Source organism: Mauremys reevesii, linkage group 12, assembly GCF_016161935.1.
Source record: "Mauremys reevesii isolate NIE-2019 linkage group 12, ASM1616193v1, whole genome shotgun sequence".
Classification (NCBI taxonomy): domain Eukaryota; kingdom Metazoa; phylum Chordata; order Testudines; family Geoemydidae; genus Mauremys; species Mauremys reevesii.
In genome coordinates, this window is record NC_052634.1 from 18,183,342 (window position 1) to 18,208,068 (window position 24,727).

Sequence of the window (24,727 nt, forward strand, 5' to 3'; positions counted from 1 at the left end):
TAAGGTACATGCCATTGGTGCATATGATACTGGCCCAAGTATGCTGGAACATTATGTCCTGTATGGCCTGCAATGTGCGGGAGGTCAGACTAGATGATCATGATGGTCCCTTCTAACCTTAAAGTCTGTGAGGTCCTATGTCCACATTTCAAAAAGAATGTTGACAAAATTGAAAAGGATTCAGAAAAGAATGACAGGATTGAATCAAGGTCTGGAAAACGTGCATCACAGTGAGAGGTTGAAGAAGCTCAATCTATTTAGTTTTATTCAAGAGAAGATTTAGAGCTTGTTTACACAGTGGTTTAGTGGATACTGGAGGGCTGTAAAATCTGCCATCCCTCAATGTCATGCACTAACAGGCCTATGCGGACTCTGCTGACATGCACTAAAAGTTCTTCTTTGAGTGCTTGATCGTGTCGATTCCATTCTAGGTGTGCATGCACCCATGTGCGCGGTTGTCAGTGACTTTTGCCTCAGCGGTATCTGTATGGCCAGCTGTGGCACCCTCTGGAGTGCCGTGCTCATGCTGCACCCTCTCAATTCCTTCTTACTGCCCGTGGTGATTAGTCAGAGTGCCTCTTTCCCTTGTTTCACAAGTGGTTAGCGGTTTTTCTTGCCTTAAGAGCCATTCAGCCTTAGGGCTTTATAAATAGTTGTAATTGTGCTTAATAGTTAGTTATAGTTGCAGACAATTAGTAATTAGAGTCCTAGAGGGAATTTGCACCTGGTGGGGCATGGCCCGGTTCCCCGGGTTCAAGCCCTGCACGGACTGTATCAGGCCTATGCCTGTTAGCGATCTCCACAGCAGTTGTCTCAAGTGTTTGGGTGAATCTCACATCAAGTTAAACTTAAAGAAGCATGGGATGGATGAATGGTCTATAAGGTGGATAGAAAGCTGGCTAGATCATCAGGCTCAACGGGTAATGATCAATGGCTCCATCTCTAGTTGGCAGCGGAGTGCCCCAAGGGTCGGTCCTGGTGCTGGTTTTGTTCAATATCTTCATTAATGATCTGGAGGATGGCGTGGATTGCACCCTAAGCAAGTTTGCAGATGACACTAAACTGGGAGGAGTGGTAGATACTCTGGAGGGTAGGGATAGGATACAGAGGGATCTAGACAAATTAGAGGATTGGGTCAAAAGAAATCTGATGAGGTTCAACAAGGACAAGTGCATAGTCCTGCACTTAGGATGGAATAATCCCATGTACTGCTACAGGCTGCTAGTACTGCTACTAGCTTGGCAGCATTTCTGCAGAAAAGAACCTGGGGATTACAGTGGACGAGAAGCTGGATATGAGTCAACAGTGTGCCCTTGTTGCCAAAATGGCTAACAGCATTTTGGGCTGTATAAGTAGGAGCATTGCCAGCAGATTGAGGGATGTGATCATTCCCCTCTATTCAGCGTTGATGAGGCCTCATCTGGAGTAGTGTATCCAGTTTTGGGCCCCGCACTACAAGAAGGATGTGGAAAAATTGGAAAGAGTCCAGCGGAGGGCAACAACAATAATTAGGAGACTGGAGCATATGACTTGTGAGGAGAGGCTGAGGGAACTGGGATTATTTAGTCTGCAGAAGAGAAGAATGAGGGGGGATTTGATAGCTGCTTGGGGGATTCCAAAGACTGAAAGGGGATTCCAAATACTGTTCTCAGTGGTAGCAGATGACAGAACAAGGAGTAATGGTCTCAAGTTTCAGTGGGGAAGGTTTAGGTTGGATATTAGGAAAATCTTTTTCACTAGGAGAGTGGTGAAGCACTGGAATGGGTTACCTAGGGAAGTGGTGGAATCTCCTTCCTTAGCAGTTTTTAAGGTCAGGCTTGACAAAGCCCTGGTTGGGATGATTTAGTTGGGGACTGGTCCTGCTTTGAGCAGGGGGTTGGACTAGATGACCTCCTGAGGTCCCTTCCAACTCTGTGATTCTATGATCAAGGAGAAGTGCTGCATTTGTAAGAACTTTTGGCCATGAACTCAGAAGGAGCGGGATATCTGTCTCAGAGCTCTCCTAATGGAGTCAGCCCTTCGCCCAGCATCCGAGCCCTCCCACCAAGAATCAGCAAGTACCTCGGCATCAGTGTGTACTGCACCCCCGGCACTGGGCTCAATCCGCCACTGATCAACATCTCTGGTGCCTAAAAACAATGTGCGGAAGGACAGCTCCCTGGCAGCAGCCAAAAAGGCCCAAAGGTCTTTGGGCAAGGGACCTAGTTTGGCCCACCCAGCCACTCTGGAGTCACAAATGTGCGCCTCTCCAGTTGGGGCTCTGAGCCCCTTGAAAGGGCCATCACCGACTCAGGCAGAGTCAGCGAGTTATATGGGCCCGTGGTGCCTGGGCTCCAGCAATATTCAGTGCCCGGAGGCCCGGCTCCACCATTTTCTGGGGCCACGTCTCTCCCCCGGCCCCACCTGCTGCCCCTGCGCGCCTCTCCCAAATGTCCCCCGGCCCCCACTTGCTGCCCCTCATGCCTCCCCCGGTCCCCAGAGCGTCCCTACCTCAAGCCAGTGGCTCCCCCCTACAGCTCTGTGCTGCGCGCGCTCTGCTCTGCTGGCTCCCGGCATAAACTGCTGCCGCAGGGTCCTAGTGCCCCCATCCAATAGTGCCAGGGTAGGCTGCCCCCCCCCATACACTAGTGCCAGGGTAGGCTGACCCTGACCCTGCCCTTCCACCTCAGACCCTTCCCTTTTTGGGTGGGCCCCTCCAACTGCACAGGGGGCCCCCCCACCCGCAGTTACTGCTCCTGCCCCATGCTGGGCAAGGGGCAGCCCCACCCCCAGTGAGGCTACAGTGAGGGGCAGCAGCAGGGGACGAGGCGCACATGTGATGGCTCCCACCGCAGGGGACTTCCTGGACCTCAGAGGGAATCATGGAGCATGTGCAGTGATAGTATGCTGCTGGGAGGGACGGGGAGCCCTTTTCCTGGAGCAGGGAGAGGGCTGGTGGGAGTCATCCTCTCTGGCTCCAGCCCAGGGCAGCCTTCCTGCATCCCAAACTCCTCATCCTCAGCCCTACCCCACCCGAGAGCCCGCACCACCAGCCAGAGCCCTCACCACCCCACACCCCAACCCTCTGCCCTAGCCCTGAGCCCCTCCCACACTCCAAACCCCTCATAACCAGCTCCACTCCAGAGCACTCACATTTTAAAATTATTTTTAAAAATATATATCCGCTTACAAGGAAGGTGTGGGGGGGGGTGGGACTTGGACCTGTTCTGGGCACCACCAAAAATTATACAAACCTACCGCCCCTGGACTTAGGGGAGTGGTATGTGATCCAAGCCCTTGCTGGCACTGGCACCTGTCCTGGCCTCCCTGGCACAGAGAGAGCAAAGGCCTCCACCAGTGCTGTTGACACAGCAGGGGCAGCAGGATGCAGCAAAGGCTCCCCAAGATGGCAAGCCAGCTGCCATGATTCCTCGGGGTTAATGGAGCATCGACAATCCTCTGAGATGAGACAGCGCTCCCCACCACAGCACCACAAATCCCTGGAGTCGCAGCCCAGATGCTCTGGGGCTCACCTCCAGTCACTGGCACTGCAATCATGGTCACTGCCACCCAGGCGCAATTTGCCTAAAGATTGATGTCAGTCTCCATATTACTGGCACCACTCACCCTCCTACCGGTTGGCCTCTTATCGAAGATCCCCATCACCTGCCACATGGGAACGCTCTCCATCCAGGCTCCGGTCTCCCAGGCAATGCTACCAATTGCCCCAGTACCAATACCGCTCATCCCACTCGGGCACTGGTCTCTGATGGCAGCCATTAGCAAGCACATTCAGGCATCAACAGTTCTTCCATGGTCTCACCGGCATGATAGGGGCTCTGCGACCACGTCAACTTTGGGCAACATCCACTCTGACTAAACTGGCCTTCAACACTGGTTCTCCACTTGTAAGGTGAACTCCCTTCTCCTCACGTGCCAATATATATTTATGCCTGTATCTGTAATTTTCACTCCATGCATCTGAAGAAGTGAGTTTTTTACCTACGAGAGCTTATGCCCAAATAAATCTGTTAGTCTTTAAGGTGCCACTGGACTCCTCGTTGTTTTTGTGGCTACAGACTTTGATACTTGTATAATTACAGTTACCATCAACAGCCCATTAGCTGGTTGATCCTAAGTCTGCCATTGTAAGACAAAATTACAAAATCTTCATGCTCTCAAATGTTTAGTAGCAAAAAGACAGCCAGATTTCCACAATGAGCAAACCTTCAAAAAAGTGAACCACCAGGTCAGAGAGACTCCCATTCCATGTGTGAAATGTAATAGACTAGCCAGAGCCTGTTGAGGGAAGATGGGGAAGCAACTCCTAGCTTTAACTTCAGGAAAGGTGAAAGGGGCTTAATTACACAACTTCACACTCTCTGAAGTGGCAAAGCAGGGAAGCCTGTGAAGTTCCCAGTCAAGCTGTGCTTGCTTTGTCTGGTGCTCAGTGTTCTTTGAGATAGTTGATGTCCTGGTTAGAGCACAGCACTGGACAAAGGAACTGGTTTCTATTCAGTTCCTACTACAACAGGCACTCTGTGGCAAGGGGTTTTCAGTGGTGCAATAAAGGTGAATAATCTCTGTACTTTGGATAACAAATTAGTTGGAAGAGTTTCAGGGATTTTTTTTAAGCAACAAACCTTCTATGTAGCTAGACCAGGGGTCAGCAACCTTTCAGAAGTGCTGTGCTGAGTCTTCATTTATTCACTCTAATTTAAGGTTTCGTGTGCCGGTAATACATTCAAGTTTTTAGAAGGTCTCTTTCTATAAGTCTATAATATATAACTAAACTATTGTTGTATGTAAAGTAAATAAGGTTTTTAAAATGTTTAAGAAGCTTCATTTAAAATTAAATTAAAATGCAGAGCCTCCCGGACTGGTGGCCAGGACTCACAGGCACTGTGAGTGCCACTGAAAATCAGCTCGCGTGCCGCCTTTGGCACGCATGCCATAGGTTGCCTACCCCTGAGCCAGACAATAAAATCTGCTTTATTTTAACATTGCTTTGCAAATCAAGAGTAAATGTTGTGACTCTTGTTTCTCCAGCATTGTTACTCTTTGTGTTACTCCCAACAGAAAACAAACAGGATATTCATCTGTTCAGTTAATGAATGATTGTGTGTTTCCTTTGCCCTGGCTGTACACTCAGAGTGGATTAAGGCAGCTGGCATGCATTCCTTTCCCCTCCCCTAAACATTGGTTTGTGATTACTACTCTATTTTTAATCTGCAAATACTCATCCTATCACAGCTGCTTATGTCTTATGTTTCCCTGATATGTCTCGGTGCTCAGCTCTGGGACATTTGGCCAAAGTAGCCAAACACAGAGAAGATTTCAGTTTGTAGCCTAATCTCTGTCACTGCTGATTTATCCCTTGTTTTCATGTCATTGTGTGGGAGGCTGTTTTGGCAGTGTTGAAATGATTGGTTGTGCAGGCAGGTATTGTACACAAATCTTACCCAAGCTGCAGAAGGTATTATTATCTAATGTGACAGACCCAGAGCAGTGGGGTACAGGAGTCTGGTAGAGGGCAAATATACTGGTCACTGGATGAGTAGTTTTCTGTTCCCTGAGTGACCAGAGCAGGGGCTGCACTAGAGTAATCAGGAACCTGCTAGAACCAATTAAGGCAGACAGGCTGATTAGATCACCTGCAGCCAATCAAGGCAGGCTAATCAAGGCCCCTGGGTTTAAAAAGGAGCTCACTCCAGTCAGGTGAGAGGGAGCCAAAGGAGAGGAAGTGCGTGTGAGGAGCTGGGAGCAAGAGGAGCTGAGAGTGAGAGGGTGTAGCTGCTGGAGGACTGAGGAGTACAAGCGTTATCAGACACCAGGAGGAAGGTCCTGTGGTGAGGATACAGAAGGTGTTTGGAGGAGGCCATGGGGAAGTAGCCCAGAGAGTTGTAGCTGTCATGCAGCTGTTACAGGAGGCACTATAGACAGCTGCGATCCACAGGGCCGTGGGCTGGAACCCGGAGTAGAGGATGGGCCTGGGTTCCCCCAAACCTCCCAACTCCTGATCAGACACAGGAGGCGTTGACCCAGACTGTGGGGAAGATCACTGAGGTGAGCAAATCTGCCAATAAACGCAGGACCCACCAAGTTAGAGGAGGAACTTTGTCACACTAACTAACCTTCAGGAGGAAACGGGAAGAATGACATCTAAATCCCCTGATTTCCAAATTCATTCCAAGTTTGGGTTATTGCAAACACCCTCAGGGCTTGGCTGTACTTGTGAGTTAGAGTGCATTAAAGCAGCCCCCCCCATGCCCTAGCTCACTACCCGTCCACACTGGCAAGGCACGTAGAGTACTCTGACTCCAGGGCTAGAGTGCTCCTGGTACTCCACCTCAGCAAGAAGATTAACGCTTGGTGCGCATTGGCTGAAATGCCCGGGCATCAGTGTGAACGAGGTGTTGCATTACTGCACTCTGATCAGCCTCCGGAAACATCCCATAATCCCCTGAAGTCAAGTGACCACTCTTGTCATTGTTTTGTAATCGCTGCAGGAATGCAAATATGCCCTTTTAAAGCTCTGTTTCTGATAGCTGGCATGCTTATCTGCTCTGAGACAAAGCAACCATTACTGTGGAATGCTGTGTGTGTGAGAGAGAGGCAGGGGGGAGGGTCTGCTGCTGTCTGAACTTACAAGATAGCATGCTGACATGCTCTCAGCCCCCCAAAAACCCACTCTCTCTCCCTCCACATACACACAACACACTCCCTGTCACATTCCACTCCACCCCATTTGAAAAGCACGTTGCAGCCACTTGCATGCTGGGATAGCTACCACAATGCACTGCTCTCTGTGGCTGTTGCAAGAGCCGCTAATGTGGCCACGCCAGTGCGCTTGCAGCTGTCAGTGTGGACAGATTGCAGCACTTTCCCTACTGCGCTCTACAAAGGCTGGTTTAACTCAAAGCGCTCGAAGACTATGGCTACACTGGCACTTTACAGCACTGTAACTTTCTCGCTCAGGGGTGTGAAAAAACACCTCCCTGAGTGCAGCAAGTTACAGCGCTACAAAGCGCCAGCAGCTCCCAACACTGTAAGCTAATCCCCTTGGGGAGGTGGAGTACCTGCAGCGCTGGAAGAGCTCTCCCAGCGCTGGCGCCGCGACCACACTCGCACTTCAAAGCGCTGCCGCGGGAGCGCTCCCGCAGCAGCGCTGTGGAGTTTTGAGTGTAGCCAAGCCCTACATCTGGAAGTGTAGCCATGCCCTCGGTTTTCACATTTCCACCACCCTTGGAATACACTATTCAGCTCTTCCTTCGGAGATGCTAAGCCCAGGAAAAATGAAGCAAGTACCACTTGCAGCAGACTTTATCAATCCTGAGGTGTTAACAGGCCACTTCACCTTGAATGGTCTCTTAGAATATGTGTTAACTATGTATGCTAAACAATTTGATCCACCTTTTATTCAGCAGGGCTTGGCTACACTTGAGAGTTGCAGCACTGGGAGTTACAGCGCTGGTCGTACAGCTGTGTAGGGAAAGCGCTGGTGTGTGGCCACACTCACAGCTACCAGCGCTGCAGTGTGGCCACATTTGCAGCATTTGCAGCGCTGTTGGGAGTGATGCATTATGGGCAGCTATCCCAGTGTTCAAGTGGCAGCAACGTGCTTTTCAAAAGAGGGGGGTGGGGTATAGTGTGACAGGGAGCGGTGGGGAGAGAGAGAGAGGATTTTTGGAGCCGACACTGTGTATTAGCTCCCTGCCTTGCAAAATCAGAACATTTTCCCGACCCCTTTCGCTTAACTGCAAACAGCCTGCAGACCAGATAAGCAGCTGCTCCAAGGGATTCCCTTTCTCTGTCCCACCCCCGCTTTTTCTCTCATCAAGCAAACACTCACTCATCCCCCTGCCTGCCTCATTCACGGGGTTTATCTCATTTGATTGTTCACTGAGGGCTTGGCTACACTTGAGAGTTGCAGCGCTGGGAGTTTACAGCGCTGGTCATCCAGCTGTGTAGGAACAGCGCTGGTGTGTGGCCACACTCACAGCTACCAGCGCTGGTGTGTGGCCACATTTTCAGCATTTGCAGCGCTGTTGGGAGTGATGCATTATGGGCAGCTATCCCAGCATTCAGGTGGCAGCAACGTGCTTTTCAAAAGAGGAGGGTGGGGTGGGGTGTAGTGTGACAGGGAGCGGGGGAGAGAGAGAGAGTGGATTTTTGGAGCCAACACTGTGTGTTAGCTTCCTGCCTTGCAAAATCAGAAAATGTTCCCGACCCCTTACTCTTAACTCTTAACTGCAAACAGTCTGCATCCAACGGACTCCTTTTCTCCCCTCTGCCCCTGCTGTTTCTCTGTCAAGCAAACACTCACTCCCTGCCTGCCTCATTCACAGGGGTTATCTCATTTGATTGTTCACAGTCAGGTACAGATTGATCACAGCAAACAGGAGCTGTGTTTGTTTTTTAGATAACCAGCTCCCGGAGCACCGGAGCTCCGAGTTCACAACAAAACAAAGAGAGGTTGCATAACAAAACAAAGAGAGTAATTTAGTTAAAAGCATTCTGGGATATTGTCAGCAGTGCACAGACAATCCAGGAAGTTTCTGGAAAGTGTAGGGGACAATTTCCTGGTACAACTGCTGGAGGAACCAACTAGGGGAAAAGCTCTTCTTGACCTGCTGCTCACAAACAGGGAAGAAATAGTAGAGGAAGCAATAGTGGATGGGAACCTGGGAGGCAGTGACCATGAGATGGTCGAGTTCAGGATCCTGACACAAGGAAAAAAGGAAAGCAGTAGAACAGAGACCCTGGACTTCAGAAAAGCAGACTTTGACTCCCTCAGGGAACTGATGGGCAAGGTCCCCTGGGAGAATAACATGACGGGGAAAGGAGTCGAGGAAAGCTGGCTGTATTTTAAAGAAACCTTATTGAGGTTGCAGGAACAAACCATCCTGATGTGTAGGAAGAAAAGTAAATATGGCAGGCGACCAGCTTGGCTTAACAGTGAAATCCTTGCTCGTCTTAAACACAAAAAAACAGCTTACAAGAAGTGGAAGATTGGACAAATAACCAGGGAGGAGTATAAAAGTATTGCTCAGGCATGCAGGTGTGAAATTAGGAAGGCCAAATCACACTTGGAGTTGCAGCTAGCCGGAGATGTTAGGAGTAACAAGAAGGGTTTCTTTAGGTATGTTAGCAACAGGAAGAAAGTCAAGGAAAGTGTGGGCCCCTTGCTGAATGAGGGAGGGAACCTAGTGACAGAGGATGTGGAGAAAGCTAGTGTACTAAATGCTTTTTTTGCCTCTGTCTTCACAGACAAGGTCAGCTCCCAGACAGCTGCACTCTGCAGCATGGTATGGGGAGGAGGTGACCAGCTCTCTGTGGAGAAAGAAGTAGTTCGGGACTATTTAGGAAAGCTGGACGAGCACAAGTCCATGGGGCTGGATGCGCTGCATCCGAGGGTGCTAAAGGAGTTGGCCGATGAGATTGCAGAGCCATTGGCCATTATCTTTGAAAAATCATGGTGATCGGGGGAGGTCCCGGATGACTGGAAAAAAGCTAATGTAGTGCCCATCTTTAAAAAAAGGGAAGAAGGAAGATCCAGGGAACTACAGGCCAGTCAGTCTCACCTCAGTCCCTGGAAAAATCATGGAACAGGTCCTCAAGGAATCAATCCTGAACCACTTAAAGGAGGGGAAAGTGATCAGGAACAGTCAGCATGGATTCACCAAGGGCAAGTCATGCCTGACTAACCTAATTGCCTTCTATGATGAGATAACCGGCTCTGTGGATGAGGGGAAAGCAGTGGATGTGCTATTTCTGGACTTTAGCAAAGCTTTTGATACAGTCTCCCACAGTATTCTTGCCAGCAAGTTAAAGAAGTATGGGCTGGATGAATGGACGGTAAGGTGGATAGAAAACTGGCTAGATGGTCGGGCTAAACAGGTAGTGATCAATGGTTCCATGTCTAGTTGGCAGCCGGTATCAAGTGGAGTGCCCCAAGGGTCGGTGCTGGGGCCAGTTTTATTCAATATCTTCATTAACGATCTGGAGGATAGTGTGGACTGCACCCTTAGCAAGTTTGCAGATGACACTAAACTGGGAGGAGTGGTTGATACGCTGGAGGGTAGGGATAGGATACAGAGGGACCTAGACAAATTAGAGGATTGGGCCAAAAGAAATATGATGAGGTTCAACAAGGACAAGTGCAGAGTCCTGCACTTAGGACGGAAGAATCCCATGCACTGTTACAGACTAGGGACCGAATGGCTGGGCAGCAGTTCTGCAGAAAAGGACCTAGGGGTTACGGTGGACGAAAAGCTGAATATGAGTCAACAGTGTGCCCTTGTTGCCAAGAAGGCTAATGGCATTTTGGGTTGTATAAGTAGGGGCATTTCCAGCAGATCAAGGGATGTGATCATTCCCCTCTACTCAGCACTGGTGAGACCTCATTTGGAGTATTGTGTCCAGTTTTGGGCCCCACACTACAAGAAGGTTGTGGATAAACTGGAGAGAGTCCAGCGGAGGGCAACAAAAATGATTAGGGGGCTGGAGCACATGACTTATGAGGAGAGGCTGAGGGAACTGGGATTGTTTAGTCTGCCGAAGAGAAGAATGAGGGGGGATTTGATAACTGCTTTCAACTACCTGAAAGGGGGTTCCAAAGAGGATGGATCTAGACTGTTCTCAGTGGTAGAAGATGACAGAACAAGGAGTAATGGTCTGAAGTTGCAGAGGGGGAGGTTTAGGTTGGACATTAGGAAAAACTTTTTCGCTAGTAGGGTGGTGAAGAACTGGAATGGGTTACCTAGGGAGGTAGTGGAATCTCCATCCTTAGAGGTTTTTAAGGTCAGGCTTGACAAAGCCCTGTCTGGGATGATTTAGTTGGGTTTGGTCCTGCTTTGAGCAGGGGGTTGGACTAGATGACCTCCTGAGGTCCCTTCCAACCCTGAGATTCTATGATTCTGGGATATCTCCTAATACCCTGGAGGCCAATAACAGTGCTGGTGTGTGGCCACACCCGACGAGCAGCGCTGCATCACCAGCGCTGCACTCGTTACACCCCAAGCAGACCAGGTGTTCAGCCAGTGCTGCAGCCAGGGAGTTGCAGCGCTGGATGTGCCTTGCAGGTGTGGACAGTTACTAAGTTGCAGCGCTGGAAAGCCTCCACCAGCGCTGCAACTCTCAAGTGTAGCCAAGCCCTGAGTACCTTTCATGGACCTCAAGGAGAGCTCTGTGTAGCTTGAAAGCTTGTCTCTTTCCCCAACACAGGTTGGCCCAATAAAAGATATTATCTCACCCACCATGTTTCTTTAATCAGTCATTTCAATCTCTTCAGTACCTGGCTCTAAAGAGGGACACAGCAGCAAAGTTGAACTGTCCTAACCAAACCACTGTATTCCATCAGTCCTGCTTAGGTTATCAGAACCCCTCCTAAGTTGCTAGTGTATGGAAAGTCCTGTGTTTGTGGGTCAATTTTTCCCTTGACAGCTAGTTTCTGGGAAACCAGGCTTTATATTTATGAAAAGGACTTTCTTTAGCATGTGCTTACACACAGTGCTGCTTACGATTAAATGCAGTGTGCTGAATTTGCTCCCAAGAGCTTTGTAGGTCTGTAACTTCACTGTCCAGTCATCTTATCTTTCCCTGGAGTGAAATGCAGCAAATGTCTTTTATTAGAGGTATGGAACAGCTTGCATATGAGGAGAGCTTAATAAGACTGGGACTTTTCAGCTTGGAAATGAGATGACTAAGGGGCGATATGAGAGATGTCTATAAAATCATGACTGGTGTGGAGAAAGTAAATAAGGAAGTGTTATTTATTCCTCATAACACAAGAACTAGGGGTCACAAAATGAAATTAATAGGCAGTAGGTTTAAACAAACAAAAGGAAGTATTTTTTCACACAACGCACAGTCAACCTTGGAACTCTTTGCCAGAGGATGTTGTGAAGGCCAAGACTATAACAGGGTTCAAAAAAGAACTAGATAAATTCATGTAGAGGATCGGTCCATCAATGGCTATTAGCCAGGACAGGCAGGGATGGTATCCCTAGCCTGTTTGCCAGAAGCTGGGAATAGGTGACAACGGATGGATGTCTTGATGATGACCTGTTCTGTTCATTCCCTCTGGGGCACCTGGCATTGGCCACTGTCGGAAGACAGGATACAGGGCTAGATGGATCTTTGGTCTGACCCAGTATGGTGGTTCTTATGTTCTTATGTCCCTCTCGGCTGATGTCTCTTTGAAAACTGTGAAATGACCGTCTTTATGTATTCAGAATTACGTAGCTCTTGCTACCCTCTCCACATGCACCCTGGATAGAAATGTGGTGAAGCAGAGAGAAGTATCTCCTCTCATGCTGACCCTTGGATGATATTAACAGTCAGTATAGGGGACCATTTGCTGCAGAAACACAGATTGTTGTCAAATTGCACTGGATCTGGAGCATTGCAAAATTTTGTGGTCTGCCATAATTTCTCAGGAATTCACCTCCATTTGTATAAAGAAATTGAAGTGCAATGAGTAAAAGGAAGAGCCATTCAACAGAGTGAGGAAAATCAAATGAAGACAAAGGTCCCCCTCCCCAAACATGTTCAGGAAGAGAGAGGGATTGGAGCAGTTGATTGGGAAAGGGTAAAGAATTCACACTGCTCTGGAATATTTGTATGGATGTTAAAGTATATTTCTCTGATTCAGTTGGTGACAGCTGCTGAATTGGACCATTGTTAATTTTGTGTGACCTTTGGATAAGATTTGAGAGCTGCAGCCTTTCCTCTCCTTCAGCAGGTCTACGGGTTACTGGTGGGTAGCTAGGTGATGACAACAGGAATTGGTGGGAATAATATTTGGAAAAATAAAAAATAAAAAGTTAGAAATTCTAATAAGAAATGGCTTGTTCCGCATTTCAATCCAGACGCTATTTCCTAGGGGTTTGTACTGTTAAATGTACTGACGTTTCAGCTACTTGTTCCCAAAATACTAGTCTGGAAATTCAGTGGTTTGTCTGAATCCTGGCTTCTGGTGGAGAGAGAGGCAAATGGGTGGTACAGTGGGGAGGCACCAGATCTGTACACTTTTGCTAGTGAAAATAATGTCTGTGTTTTACTACAGGGTAAAGACTATCAGGAAATTCCCTTCCTGGTACCAGAGACCTTGTTGCCAGCCCTACTGTATTTGAGGGTACGTCTACACTATGGGATTATTCATTTTTATAATAAAACCGGTAAAAAAAAAGATGTAAAAAAAAAAGCACACACACACCACACTACACATTAAATCGGTGGTGTGCATCGGTCCCCGAGCCGTCGCGATTTCTTGACTTGAGCATTGCACTGTGGGTAGCTATTCCCTATCCCCCCATAGTTCCCCCCCGCCCCGCCCCTTGGAATTCTTGAGATCCCAGTGCCTGATGGGGGAAAAAAAAAAAAATTGTGGTGGGTGGTACTGGCTAAATGTCATCATCTCATCCTTCCCCCAAAGCAACAAGAGACAATCATTTCACGCTTTTTTTTCCTGCCCCCTGGACAGACGCATCATCATGGGGCACATGGGGAGTTTTTGCCTCTTCACTGTCATGTCACCGTGTGTAGATGATGCCACTGACAGAGGCGATTCAGCAGCTAGCAGCAGCAGCATTCATTTTTTGCCTGATAGCTGAGAGATGGTTATCAGTTCAGCTGTACCATACACCATGCCATTGTAAATTGTAAATTACGACAGTTTACCAGTCAGTCCTGCTGCATGCTCTGCTGTGCTGTCATAGGTGCCTGTGGCTGAGATCGAGGGCGCAAAAAAAAAAAAAATGGACTCTCCCAGTCAATCCCCTCCCTTCCTAAAATAAAAAAGAAAAAGAGTCCTGCCTAGAATGAGGGGCAGAAGCAAAGAAAAACAGTGTAGAGAGGAGAGAGAGAGAGCAGAGCCGCCTGTGTCAGATCCCAGAGATGAATGAGATGCTGTGTGCCATTCAGGGGGGGTGCCCTGCAACAACCCCACCTGTTGATTCCCTCTCCCCCCCTGGGCTGGGCTTGCAGTGTCCCCCCCCCCTGTTGTGTGAATAAAAGAAAGAAAGAAAGCAATACAGTGATGTGAGATAAAAAGAGAAATGAGGAGAAGGCAGGCAGCTGCTATGATACAGGACATTAGGCAGTGGAGACAGGAGAGAGGCAGAGAGGGCATCTATCTGCCGCCTGCTCAGCAGAGAGAGAGAATTTTTCTTTTAAAGGGGGGGGCGGGGCGATGGGGCTGAGCCCCCCTGTTGCCTGTGATGAGATAGTTCTGTACCATCTACTGGGAATGATCAGGAGTTTTTTTCCAGCGCCCCAGCCAACCTCACCGGAGAGGCCAGGAGAGCACTCACGGCTGATGATGAGAGGAGATACCAGTCACACTGCCTGCTGCACCACTGTCACAAGGCTGATGATGGATAGATATCAGCCAGCCCATATTGTACCATCAGCCATTGAGTCTGTGATTTGTTTTTGGAGCTTTAATGACAAAGGGTGAACTGTGGCTTTGCCATGAGCTGTGAGCAAGGGGCAGTGTGTGGTCATGCTGCCCCTGGAGCAAATCAAGGGGCAGATTGTGGCTCAGAGGCACAGTCTCCTCTCTGGATGGGTCCCCACTTACTCTGAAGGGGAAATACCCCCATTCCAGATCCATACCTAGCACGTCAGCATAGCCAGTGCATTGGGGTGGAGCCAAGGCTTTGACACTCCCCACATGGCCTCATCCACTCTTCTCCACTTGTGTAAGGGAGTGCTGTCCTTCTCATGCTGCTACCTGCAATCCAGCATTAAGGTTATGCACTCTTACTTCCTTGTGCAGGTGCCACATCTACCCGAGATCGACCATCATTCCTGAAATGTGACATTGCTTTGTGGTAATAAGTGTTTCAAGCTGTTTTGTGCTAGTACAGGGTGGGCATGAGGGGACTGACCTTTGCAGATCAGAGATCTTTGCCAGTAAGGGCAGAGTTTATACGTCAGTTGCTATAGCTCGAGGGTGGGAAGAAATGTGAGCAGATAGGCTCATGCAGCTTGAAAGATCTGATGTGGTCTTTTGCAAAACGTGTGCATCTGCAAATAAAAATAGCCTTTTTATGTTTGCTTTTTATTGTTCCCGTTTTTTATTTGCTCCCCTTTCTCCATGCTTGTCATTTCCCCTTCCCCAAACACCAGTCCCTGTCTTTTTGTTTTCTTTTTTTCCCTTTTGGCATGGGATGGGATGCAATGGAAGAAATGATTTTTCACCCCAATTTTGGCCAGCTCTGGGCTCCAGCAATGGCAGCAGCACTCACTTACCAGAGCTGGGCTTTCAAAAGAGCTATGCAGCTCTGACTTACTCAGAAAGCTAGGTAGCTGGGCCACACACATTGCCTAAATGCTGACTCATGGGGAGGCCTTTGCATTGGCCTCCTCTGTCCTAAGAGACATGCAGCCTGGTGTTTGGTGCAGTTCAGCCAAGGCATTAAAGTCAGCATATGGTTCCATCCTCACTCCGACTGGTAGGTCCAATCCACTGCTGGCCTGCACCTGGTGTCATTATTTACACTGGTGCAAAGTGGTCAGAAATAGCCCAGCTTTGATGACCTGCTAGTCACATTGTAAAATTCACCTGATAAGGGTTTTTGAAGAGGGGGCTGAGGGTGTCCTGCCTAGAACAATGCAGGGTGGAATAGAGCTTTTGTTGCAGGTAGCTGACTGGCAGAGCTCCTGTGTAAATGATTCATTCCATGCTCTTGGGCTTGCTGTAATGCTAATGATGTGTTAGGGTGTCTAAACTCTTGGAGAAGTGTTGCTTTTTATTTACATCAAAATAAATGAGAACCAATAGGTACTCAGAATAGTAGAGATTAACACAGACTTTGCATGGCTGTAAATGATGATACAAGATGCAGGGCAATGGTGGAACAGATCTGTTGTTCCTGAATTTCCTGAATTTTTCATGTCAGACCCTTCCTGTCCTAAAAAGACTTAGTCTGGAATCTCAATAAATTCTCGTTATGGGGAACAGGACTAAAGAATTGTGGGTCTGTCTTTTCTAATGGTTCTGGCATCCTCCAATTATGTGCTACCCCGTGGAATAGCTTCCAAGAAACATATTGACACAGACACACACAAAACACCATAAGGCAATCAAGCACACTGGCACAACCCTCCAAAAAGTCACACAGACACCAATGAGATCAGCAAAATCACAGACAAAAAACATATGGTACATGATAACTAGGGCCCTACCTAATTCATGGCCATGAAAAACGCATCATGGACTGTGAAATCTGGCCTCCCCCAATTAAATCTGGTGTTTTGTGTGCTTTTACTCTATACTATGCAGATTTCACAGGAGTAGCCAGCATTTCTCAAATTGTGGTCCTGGCCAAAAGGGAATTGCAGGGGATCACAAGGTTATTTTAGGGGGGTTGTAGTATTTCCACTTCTGCTTTTGCACTGCCTTCAGAGCTGGGCGGCCATAGAGCAGTGGCTGTTGGATGGGCGCTCAGCTCTGAAGGCAGCGCCCTGCCAGCAGCAGCACAGAAGAAAGGGTGGCAACACCAGAGCATGCCACCCTTACTTCTGCGCTGCTGCCTTCGGAGCTGGGTGGCCGGAGAGTTGCAGCTGCTGACTGGGTGCCCGGCTCTGCAGGCTGCAGCGCAGAAGGGTGGCAATACCATACCATGCCATCCTTACTTCTGTGCTGCTGCTGGCGGTGGCTCTGCCTTCAGAGCGGGCCTCCGTCCAACAGCTGCTGCTCTCTGGCTGCCCAGCTCTGAAGACAGCGCTGGCACCAGCAGCAGCACAGAAGTAAGGCTAGCAGTACCGCAACTCCCCTACAATAACCTTGCAACCCCCCACACCTCTTTTTTGGGGTCAAGACCTCTACAATTACAACACTATGAAATTTCAGATTGAAATAGCTGAAATAATGAAATTTATTATTTTTAAAATCCTATGACCATGAAATTGACCAAAATGGATCGCGAATTTGGTAGGGCCCTAATGATAACTCTGTAGAGAAAGGAGACAGACATACCCATACAGTCAGATACACTCACACACATGCAAACATGGACTCACTTGCACAGAGAGATGCACATACACAGAGGCAGTAACACACAATTCACACACATGTAAATGCACAGACACACACACACACACAGGAACACAGACAAAAAGTGAGACAGAGACACACCCAGAGACTCAGTGGCACATAAACACAGAGCTACAACCACACACATACAAGCACCCAGAGGGTCACATGCATATGCTGCAATATTGATATTGTACACATGCATAGTCACAGAGAAGTACCTCCACCGCCTTTCACTTACACATAGATCTGGTTTGTTTTAAACCCCAGTGCTTTCTTGTCTTGTTTTAACAGATGACTGCCACAGCGCAACAGCCGGCTAAGGCACAGCCAGTGCACATCACAACACCCTCGGCAGCAGCCAACACCCCACTCCCCAGCACTCCTATTGACCCTCAGGCGCAGCTGGAGGCTGACAAGCGAGCTGTCTACAGGTACAGAGAAACTATTGCCAGGCTGCTCTTTAAAGTTCCTTCCCACTAGAGTGGCATGTTGAGCTATTAGTGCAATCTGGCCCGGGGCTAACATGTCAGCAGAAGTCTACAGAGAGGCATTTGCTTAGGCGTCTTTGTCAATAGAATTTTCAGGAGGCAGCTTTCAATTCACCTTAAACTAGGTGAGACCCCTGTTCCAGAAGAAAGAGTTCTGTTCTTTTTGTTAGAGAAATTAAAGGTACCTACACACCATTGTGCCAAACAATATGCAGGAGAAAGTGACCCCGGTGCACCTGGGATGCTAGAGATCAGGAACAATTAATATGTGATGGAAGATATTAGGATGAAATGCTCAGTGGATACTGGGGAATTCTGAATTCCTTCTATTACTTTTCCTTCCTAATTTGTTTGGCTTCTCACCTGGTTATTCCTCGTACCCCACTGGTCTAAAATGACCATGGGATTCACTTATCATTGCTTTTTTAAAGGAATACTGGGATACTATCTGATGCCTGTTTGGTTGCCTCTGTAACATAAGTAGTCAGCCAGACCTGCCCTCACAGTGGGCTCACCCTGCTGTCCAAGCCCCACCTGGGCAGCAGGCTCACACTAGCAGTAATCACCATGTCTCAGGGCAGAGAGTTAGCCCACATGATAAACCATGTAATCATCCACAGCAGTGGGCTCATCCTCTCCTTAACCCCTCAGCCATCACAACAGGGTGACCTTTGCATTGACCTTTGTGGGTAATATCCCATCCCTGGCCTCATGTGTAGACACAAGAGGATGAGGAGAACATTTGCTCTTTAAAACTAAAAATTGTCTGTATTGTTAACTGCTAAACACAGATGAGAAAGCAGCAGTGCCGCTGAGCAGTGATCCCTGCATTGGTTCTGTAGGCTCAAGGGGACCTGGGGATTCCTGGTTCTTCATCTGGCACCTTTACACCTGGCTTTATTTCCTCTTTGATCCAAGGAAAAGATTCTGCCAGTTCAGCTTTCAGTGCATCTGGCCCCCTACTCAACTGGCTGGCATACTGGACAACAGGGTGAGCTCCTTGGTGAAGAGATTGAGAGCTGGATTCTGCCCTGCTCTGTCCCTGTGCAAAATAGGTGACTATCAGACCAGAATGGCAGCATTCTGTCCCCGCTTTGCTCAGGTATATGGAAGGGCAGCCCAGGCCTGGAAACTGAGGAACATTTCTGGTAAAGTGTCTGTAGCTGCATAAAAGCTAAAGTGATGTCAGTAATTGGGTTAGCTGGTGTTACTCCAGCAGATATTTATGAGAAAAGAAAATATCTGGAATAAAAAAAATGCAACAGAAAGCCTCCCTCTGCAAAATGTCCATGACAGCTGATAGGAGTGGCCTCCTCCTCTCCTACATATTATTATACACCTCTACCTCGATATAACGCTGTCCTCGGGAGCCAAAAAATCTTACCGCATTATAGGTGAAACCGCGTTATATCAAACTTGCTTTGATCCACCAGAGTGCGCAGCCCGCCCCTTCCCCCCCCGGAGCACTGCTTTACCACGTTATATCCGAATTCGTATTATATCGGGTCGCATTATATCAAGGTAGAGGTGTAGTTATAAAAATGTTGATCACAAGCTCTAAGCATTCAATAATATAATACAGGTATCTAGGTTCTGCTCACTGAATGTACCATCCAACCTCAAGAGTAGAGAATGCCATGGGGCAGGGCAGGATATTTGGTCAGTCTTTAACTGCTCATCCAAGCACTGTAACAAAGGGAGGCTGGTGGTCTTAGGGGTGCAGCTGCAGCTGTCTTTTCCATTGTAAGACAATGTTTTCAGCTATTACAAATTTTGCAGACCTTAACCACGCGGGTTGAAATTTTTCATTCTTGTTCTTGGCTTGAGATGTTTTTGTTGTTTTGTTTCTTTTGAAATTTGAGTGAGAACTGTTCAGTCGTTTTTCAGTGAGGTCAGTGACAGGTAGCTTTGCCATTTTTTTAAACAGTTTAATGCTTCTATGATTTGGAGAAGGAACTTGAAAGCCAGAGAGATCCTTTCCACTGTCCCTGTGAAAATTCATCCACATTTTGTCAAGTTATAGGATACAGAAAGTCCTCATTTGTGCATGCACTTTAGAACTTGTTCAACGCTGGTCCCTTAGGGTATATCTACATAGCAAAAAACCCTGCGACATCACATCTCAGAGTCTGGCTCCACTGTAGAGGTTCCTGCTTGGGCTGGAGCCCAGGCACTGAAACCCAACGAGCGGGGAGGGCCTCAGAGCCCAGATGCCAGCCCAAACAGGAACCTCTACATGGCTGTTTTTAGCCCCACAGTGCGAGCCTGAGTCAGTCTATGCTATTTTTAGCCTGTGATGCATGAGCCTCACAAGCCTGAATCAGTTGACCCAGGCACTGAGAGTCACTGATGTGAGGGTTTTTTTGCAGTGTAGATGTGCCCTTAGTTTTATGAATATTTCAGCCAAACTGTGTGTGCTTCAAGGACCTGCAGAATTTCCTGCATCACATGAGCTAGTGAGCCACATTAAACACAGCAAAATAGATCTTTCTGCTTCTGTTAATAATCCTTTGTACTTAACAAACCTTATTATTGAGCAAGACCTCATATGTCCCTATCCTGGAAAGCAAGCCTCCTCCTTTTACTGACAAGATTGCACAAAATCACAAAGAACCAGGTATCAAATATGGGAGACCCAAGTCTCTTCCATTTAGTCACACCGCCTCTCAGAATGCATATACCAAATCTGTGCAATTGGTTAGGATATTTGTAAGATATCCTACCTACCCACTTTTGAGATGCACACATCAATGAGCACTATGTAAATCCAAAACACCACTGACATCTAAGAGTCTAAACTCTCAGGCCTTGTCTACTCTTAAAATGTTACAGCGGCACAGATGTGCTTCTGTAGCACTTCAGTGTAGACACCATCTGTGCCGACAGGAGGGATTTTCCTGTTGGTGTAGGTAATCCACCTCACTGAGAAGCGGGATTTGGGTTGAGGGAAGAATTCTTCTGTCAACCTAGCGCTATCTACATAGAGATTTAGGTCAGCTTAACAACCCTGCTCAGGTGGTGTGAATTTTTCACACCCCTAACCATAGGCACCAACTTCTGCTCCTGCCAGTGGGTGGTTGACCCCCCCGGCCCCACCCCCACCCCCACTCCATCCCTTCCCCCAAGCCCCCACCCCCACCCTGCCTCTTCCCACCCCTGTTCTGCTTCCACCCCCTTCCCCAAGTCTCCACCCCCACCCCGCCTCTTCCCTGCCTCCTCCCTTGAGCATGCTGTGTCCCCACTCCTCCTCCTGGAGTGCCAAACAGCTGTTTGGCAATGGGCAGAAGTTCTGGGAGGGAGGTGGAGGAGCAGGAACGCAGCACTCTCAAGGGAGGAGGCGGGGAAGAGGCAGGGGGAGCTTGGCTGCCAGTGGGTGCGGAGCACCTGCTGATTTTTTTCCCGTGGGTGCTCCACGCAGTTGGTGCCTATGCCTCTGACCAATGTAGTTAATGTGTCATCTCACCCTCTAGTGACTGGTGTGTTAGGGGGCTTATTCCTTCACTCTCTCACTTCCCTGGTCCTTCTCTCATGAACAGAGAGAAACAATCCCTGAAGTCCAAAGGCACAAACAGTTTCCTTCCTTAGTGTCCCCCTTCCCAGCTCTGACACCACAGAGCCTTGCCTGTGTCCCTGTTCCTGTTCCCATCCGCTGTTCCCATTCCCCCTTTAGCAAAACATGATCCCAATTCCCTCATCCCCAGTCCCTGTTCCCATTCCCCCACCACCACTTCCTGATTGACTGCAGACTATATAGTAAAACTTGAATTCTGCTTAGCTATACCTTAACCAAGCATTTTACTGAAATTTAACTAACCAGTCCTAACATACTGTAATGTGGTTATTTAACCAATTATACCCCACCACCTTAATTGGTTTATACCCAACAAAATTAATTATACAGTAGACAGAAACAATTACAGAACCAGACAGAGACCATGCAAATAAACATACAAAACAATACAGAAGTGAGGATTTCATAACTACATCTATACAGACATAAGGGTTTTCCAGCGGTGTCTATTGATAAGTGAGTTCTTGCCAGACAGGATGCTATTAAACTAAGTTTCCTTTTACATCTTCTAGGCTCTTCCCTTTCTCTGGAGGTGATAGGAATATCAGGGCAGGATTGTATTCCTAATAGCCCAATAGCACCTTATTTCAATGTGACTAGTTTGGAATGTGTGGATGTGACCATACACTTCCCAGCTTACGGCTGCCTTTGCTGCTTAGCCGAAGAACCAGTAAGAGAAGGCCATTACACAGACAGTGATTTTGATTCTTTCTTTTATACCTCTATAACTAGCTAAGTGATAAGAATACACCTAAATTCTTAAAGTATAGGCCTTTGCAGACAGGGCTGAATATCTATATCCTAACATGGTGTGCCTAGAGAACAATAGCCTACTACTGCTACCAGCTAATGACATTAGTTCTTCAGTTCACGTGGTTGAAATCAGTAGTGTGGCTCAGAACATTCTAGGTTCAAGCCCATGCCGGGAGTCTATGGTTTCACATGATGGAGTTCCTTTCTTTTACTAGTTTTTTCCCCTTGTATTCCCTTGTGTGTACACATTATGATGCTAACTTCAGTTACATGATGCTCCGCCACTGTATGCTATGTTAACAGATGATGAAGTATTTGGCCCTTGGGTGTGGAACTTCCTCCCTGTGAAATCTCCCTTACTTCCTCTGGCCCTGAATTTTAAAAAGCACCGAGTCAGTTTTTCCCCAAAGGTGTTAGAGGTTGTCCTGTATTAGGTTTCCTTTCATTACTGCATTGCCATCCTTTGTATTAGAACCTTGTCCTAGGCAATCCCACCTGGAGTGCCCTCCTGCAGCAGGTCACAGCATGCCAGGTGCACCCGCCTCACTTTTGCCTTTCAAAAATCCCACAGACTCCACCACAGGCTCCCTTGCCTCAGTAGTACCACTCTTTGGGCCTGGTTTATTACAAAAAACATCATGCAAATACTCTAACACCAAGAGTCCCAAACATAGTCCTAAAACCCTGCTCTATGTAGCAGAAACACCACCAGTCTCTCTTCTGGGCACATCCCTGCATCAGACTCCGGTGACCTCACCAGACTCTCTGCTGGGCACACCCCCTCACCAAACTCCAGTGTCATCCACCACACCTGTGCTCTCAGGCCCCCCCACCAAGGGCAGATGGAGGGTCTGCCAGGGCTCCCCACAGCAGCCTGGATGGCTGTTACTCTGGCCAACTCTGGCTTGCAGTCTGGCCAGGCGGGCAGGGCCTTGAAGCGAAGAGGAGGGGCAGGCCCACAGAGTGGGCAGGGCCTCATGGCCCTCCTACTTTCATGAGGATCCAGCACCCCTGGAACACTTCTGCTTCTCTGCCTGTCCCGCTGATCTCTGGCAGCTCTCCATTGCCCTTCCTGACTGATCCACACAGCTCTCCACTGCCCGTCCTGACTGATCCACACAGCTCTCCACTGCCCGTCCTGACTGATCCACACAGCTCTGACTCAGCAGGTCTCCCCTGTGATGCCTGGGCTCCAGGAATATTCAGGGCTGGGGGCCCTGCTCCACCAATGTTTGGAGCTAGGTCTCTCCCCCGGCCCCGTCTGGAGCAGCCTCCGGCCCCCACCTGCCACCTCCCTCCCCTCCCCCGCAAGCTCCGGAGCGTCCCCCTGAATGGAAGTGGCGTGCGGCTCTCCCTTGCCTGCCTGTGCTGCCAGTGGCCACTGCTGCTGCTGCCTATGGCTATAGTACAAGAGCAGCGCCAGCAGGCTCATGCAGCTGGTGGCTGCTTGGCAGCCCTCCCTTGGTACCCACTGGGAGAAGACGCCAAGGGGGCTTCCGGACAGGAGACATCTGGAGTGGACCTCACTCACCTGAGCAGCTACTGGGGCTGTGGTGAGCGTTTGACCCTGTGATCCACCCCTCCCCCACCCACAGCCCCCACTCCTGCCCCACACTGGGCAAGGGGCAGCCCATCCCCCACCCCCAGTGAGGCTATAGTGAGGGGCAGCAGCTGGGGAGGCCACACGTGATGGCAACTCCCCTCCCCTGATATCCACCATAGGGGAGACAAGGGGGCTTCCTGGACCTGAGAAGGGCCCTAGGGGCATGTGCAGTGACAGTGGTGCAGAGTGAGTGTACTGTGGGGAGGGAGAGAGAAGAGGCGTCCCTGCCCCAGAGCTTGCTGATGCCAACGGGGAGAGGGTTGCGGGGGGGGAGAGTCCTCTCTGGCCCTAGCCCTGGGGCAGCCTGTCTGCACCCCAAGCTCCTCATCCCCGGCCCTGCAACACCCCAGAGCCTGTGCCCCCAGCACCCCAACCCTGAGCCCCAGCCCTGAACTCCCTCCTGCATTGTGAACCCCTCATTCCCAGCCCCACCCCAGAGCCCTCACCTGAGGGGAAAAACATGCAACTTCAATTTGGTGGTCAGTTTGGGGTATGATCTTGTTTAGCACAATACTTGATTATTTTACACCCTTTAAAGTAAATAATTGGTTGTATACAGTTGTTACAAAGTGGGAATGTTCTTAATGTTTTCTCTGAATACCTTGTGGGTACCTCGGTTTCCCCTATGCATTTCTTAAGGATCTAGGTGGTCGGATAAGGGTGTGTGATTGTTGCAGAGCCCTAGGGGGCCAGTGTGATGCCGTCTGCACAGAGAATGGCCGCAACCCTGTCTCCTGGCAACTGATGTCCTGGGCCCCTCCCCTGCAAGGTGCCAGCTGAAGGTGTTGGAGAACAAAGAATTCAGGTGGCCTCTTTGCCTGGAAAAGAGACAAAGGCCAGAGGAGGGGCTGGAGGGAGTGTTAGTACCTGTGCAGATTCGCTGCGGGAAGCGCACGGTGTGGAAGGGGATGCTGGGATGCTCTGGAACTACTCCATATGAAGCCAGTCAGGACTCTGGGGGAGCTTCCTCTCTCTGAGCATACTGTCTCCAGGGCAAGAAGCTTACACCTTCCTGGGTCTGACCTCGGAGCATTCAGCAACCCCTTCCACACCGTGCGCTTCCCTCAGCGAGTCCGCACAGGTGGGGCTCCTGGGAAAGCCAGAGGGCCCTGCACCCCAACTCTGCAGTCAGATGTGACTCTTACCCAGCCAGTAAAACAGAAGGTTTATTAGGTGAGAGGAACACAGTCTAAAACAGAGCTTGTGGGTACAAAGAACAGGACCCCTCAGTCAGGTCCATCTTCAGGGATGGGGAGCCAGACCCAAGTTCTGGGCCTCTCCCTGTC

General features: G+C 48.9%; 1 protein-coding gene across 12 annotated transcripts in view; it reads left to right on the forward strand.

Annotated features, from left to right (window-relative positions):
• The window catches only part of PKNOX2 (PBX/knotted 1 homeobox 2), a 655,223-nt gene that overhangs the window by 392,024 nt on the left and 238,472 nt on the right, over window positions 1-24,727 (forward strand). For 11 of the 12 annotated variants that reach the window (XM_039496651.1, XM_039496659.1, XM_039496654.1 and 8 more), the window contains one exon: window positions 17,318-17,457. In XM_039496651.1, coding sequence (XP_039352585.1) covers window positions 17,318-17,457 — 140 coding nt within the window. Of the gene's footprint in view, window positions 1-6,019; window positions 6,046-17,317; window positions 17,458-24,727 lie in introns of those variants that run through there. The other variant, XM_039496661.1, reaches the window with a different exon arrangement.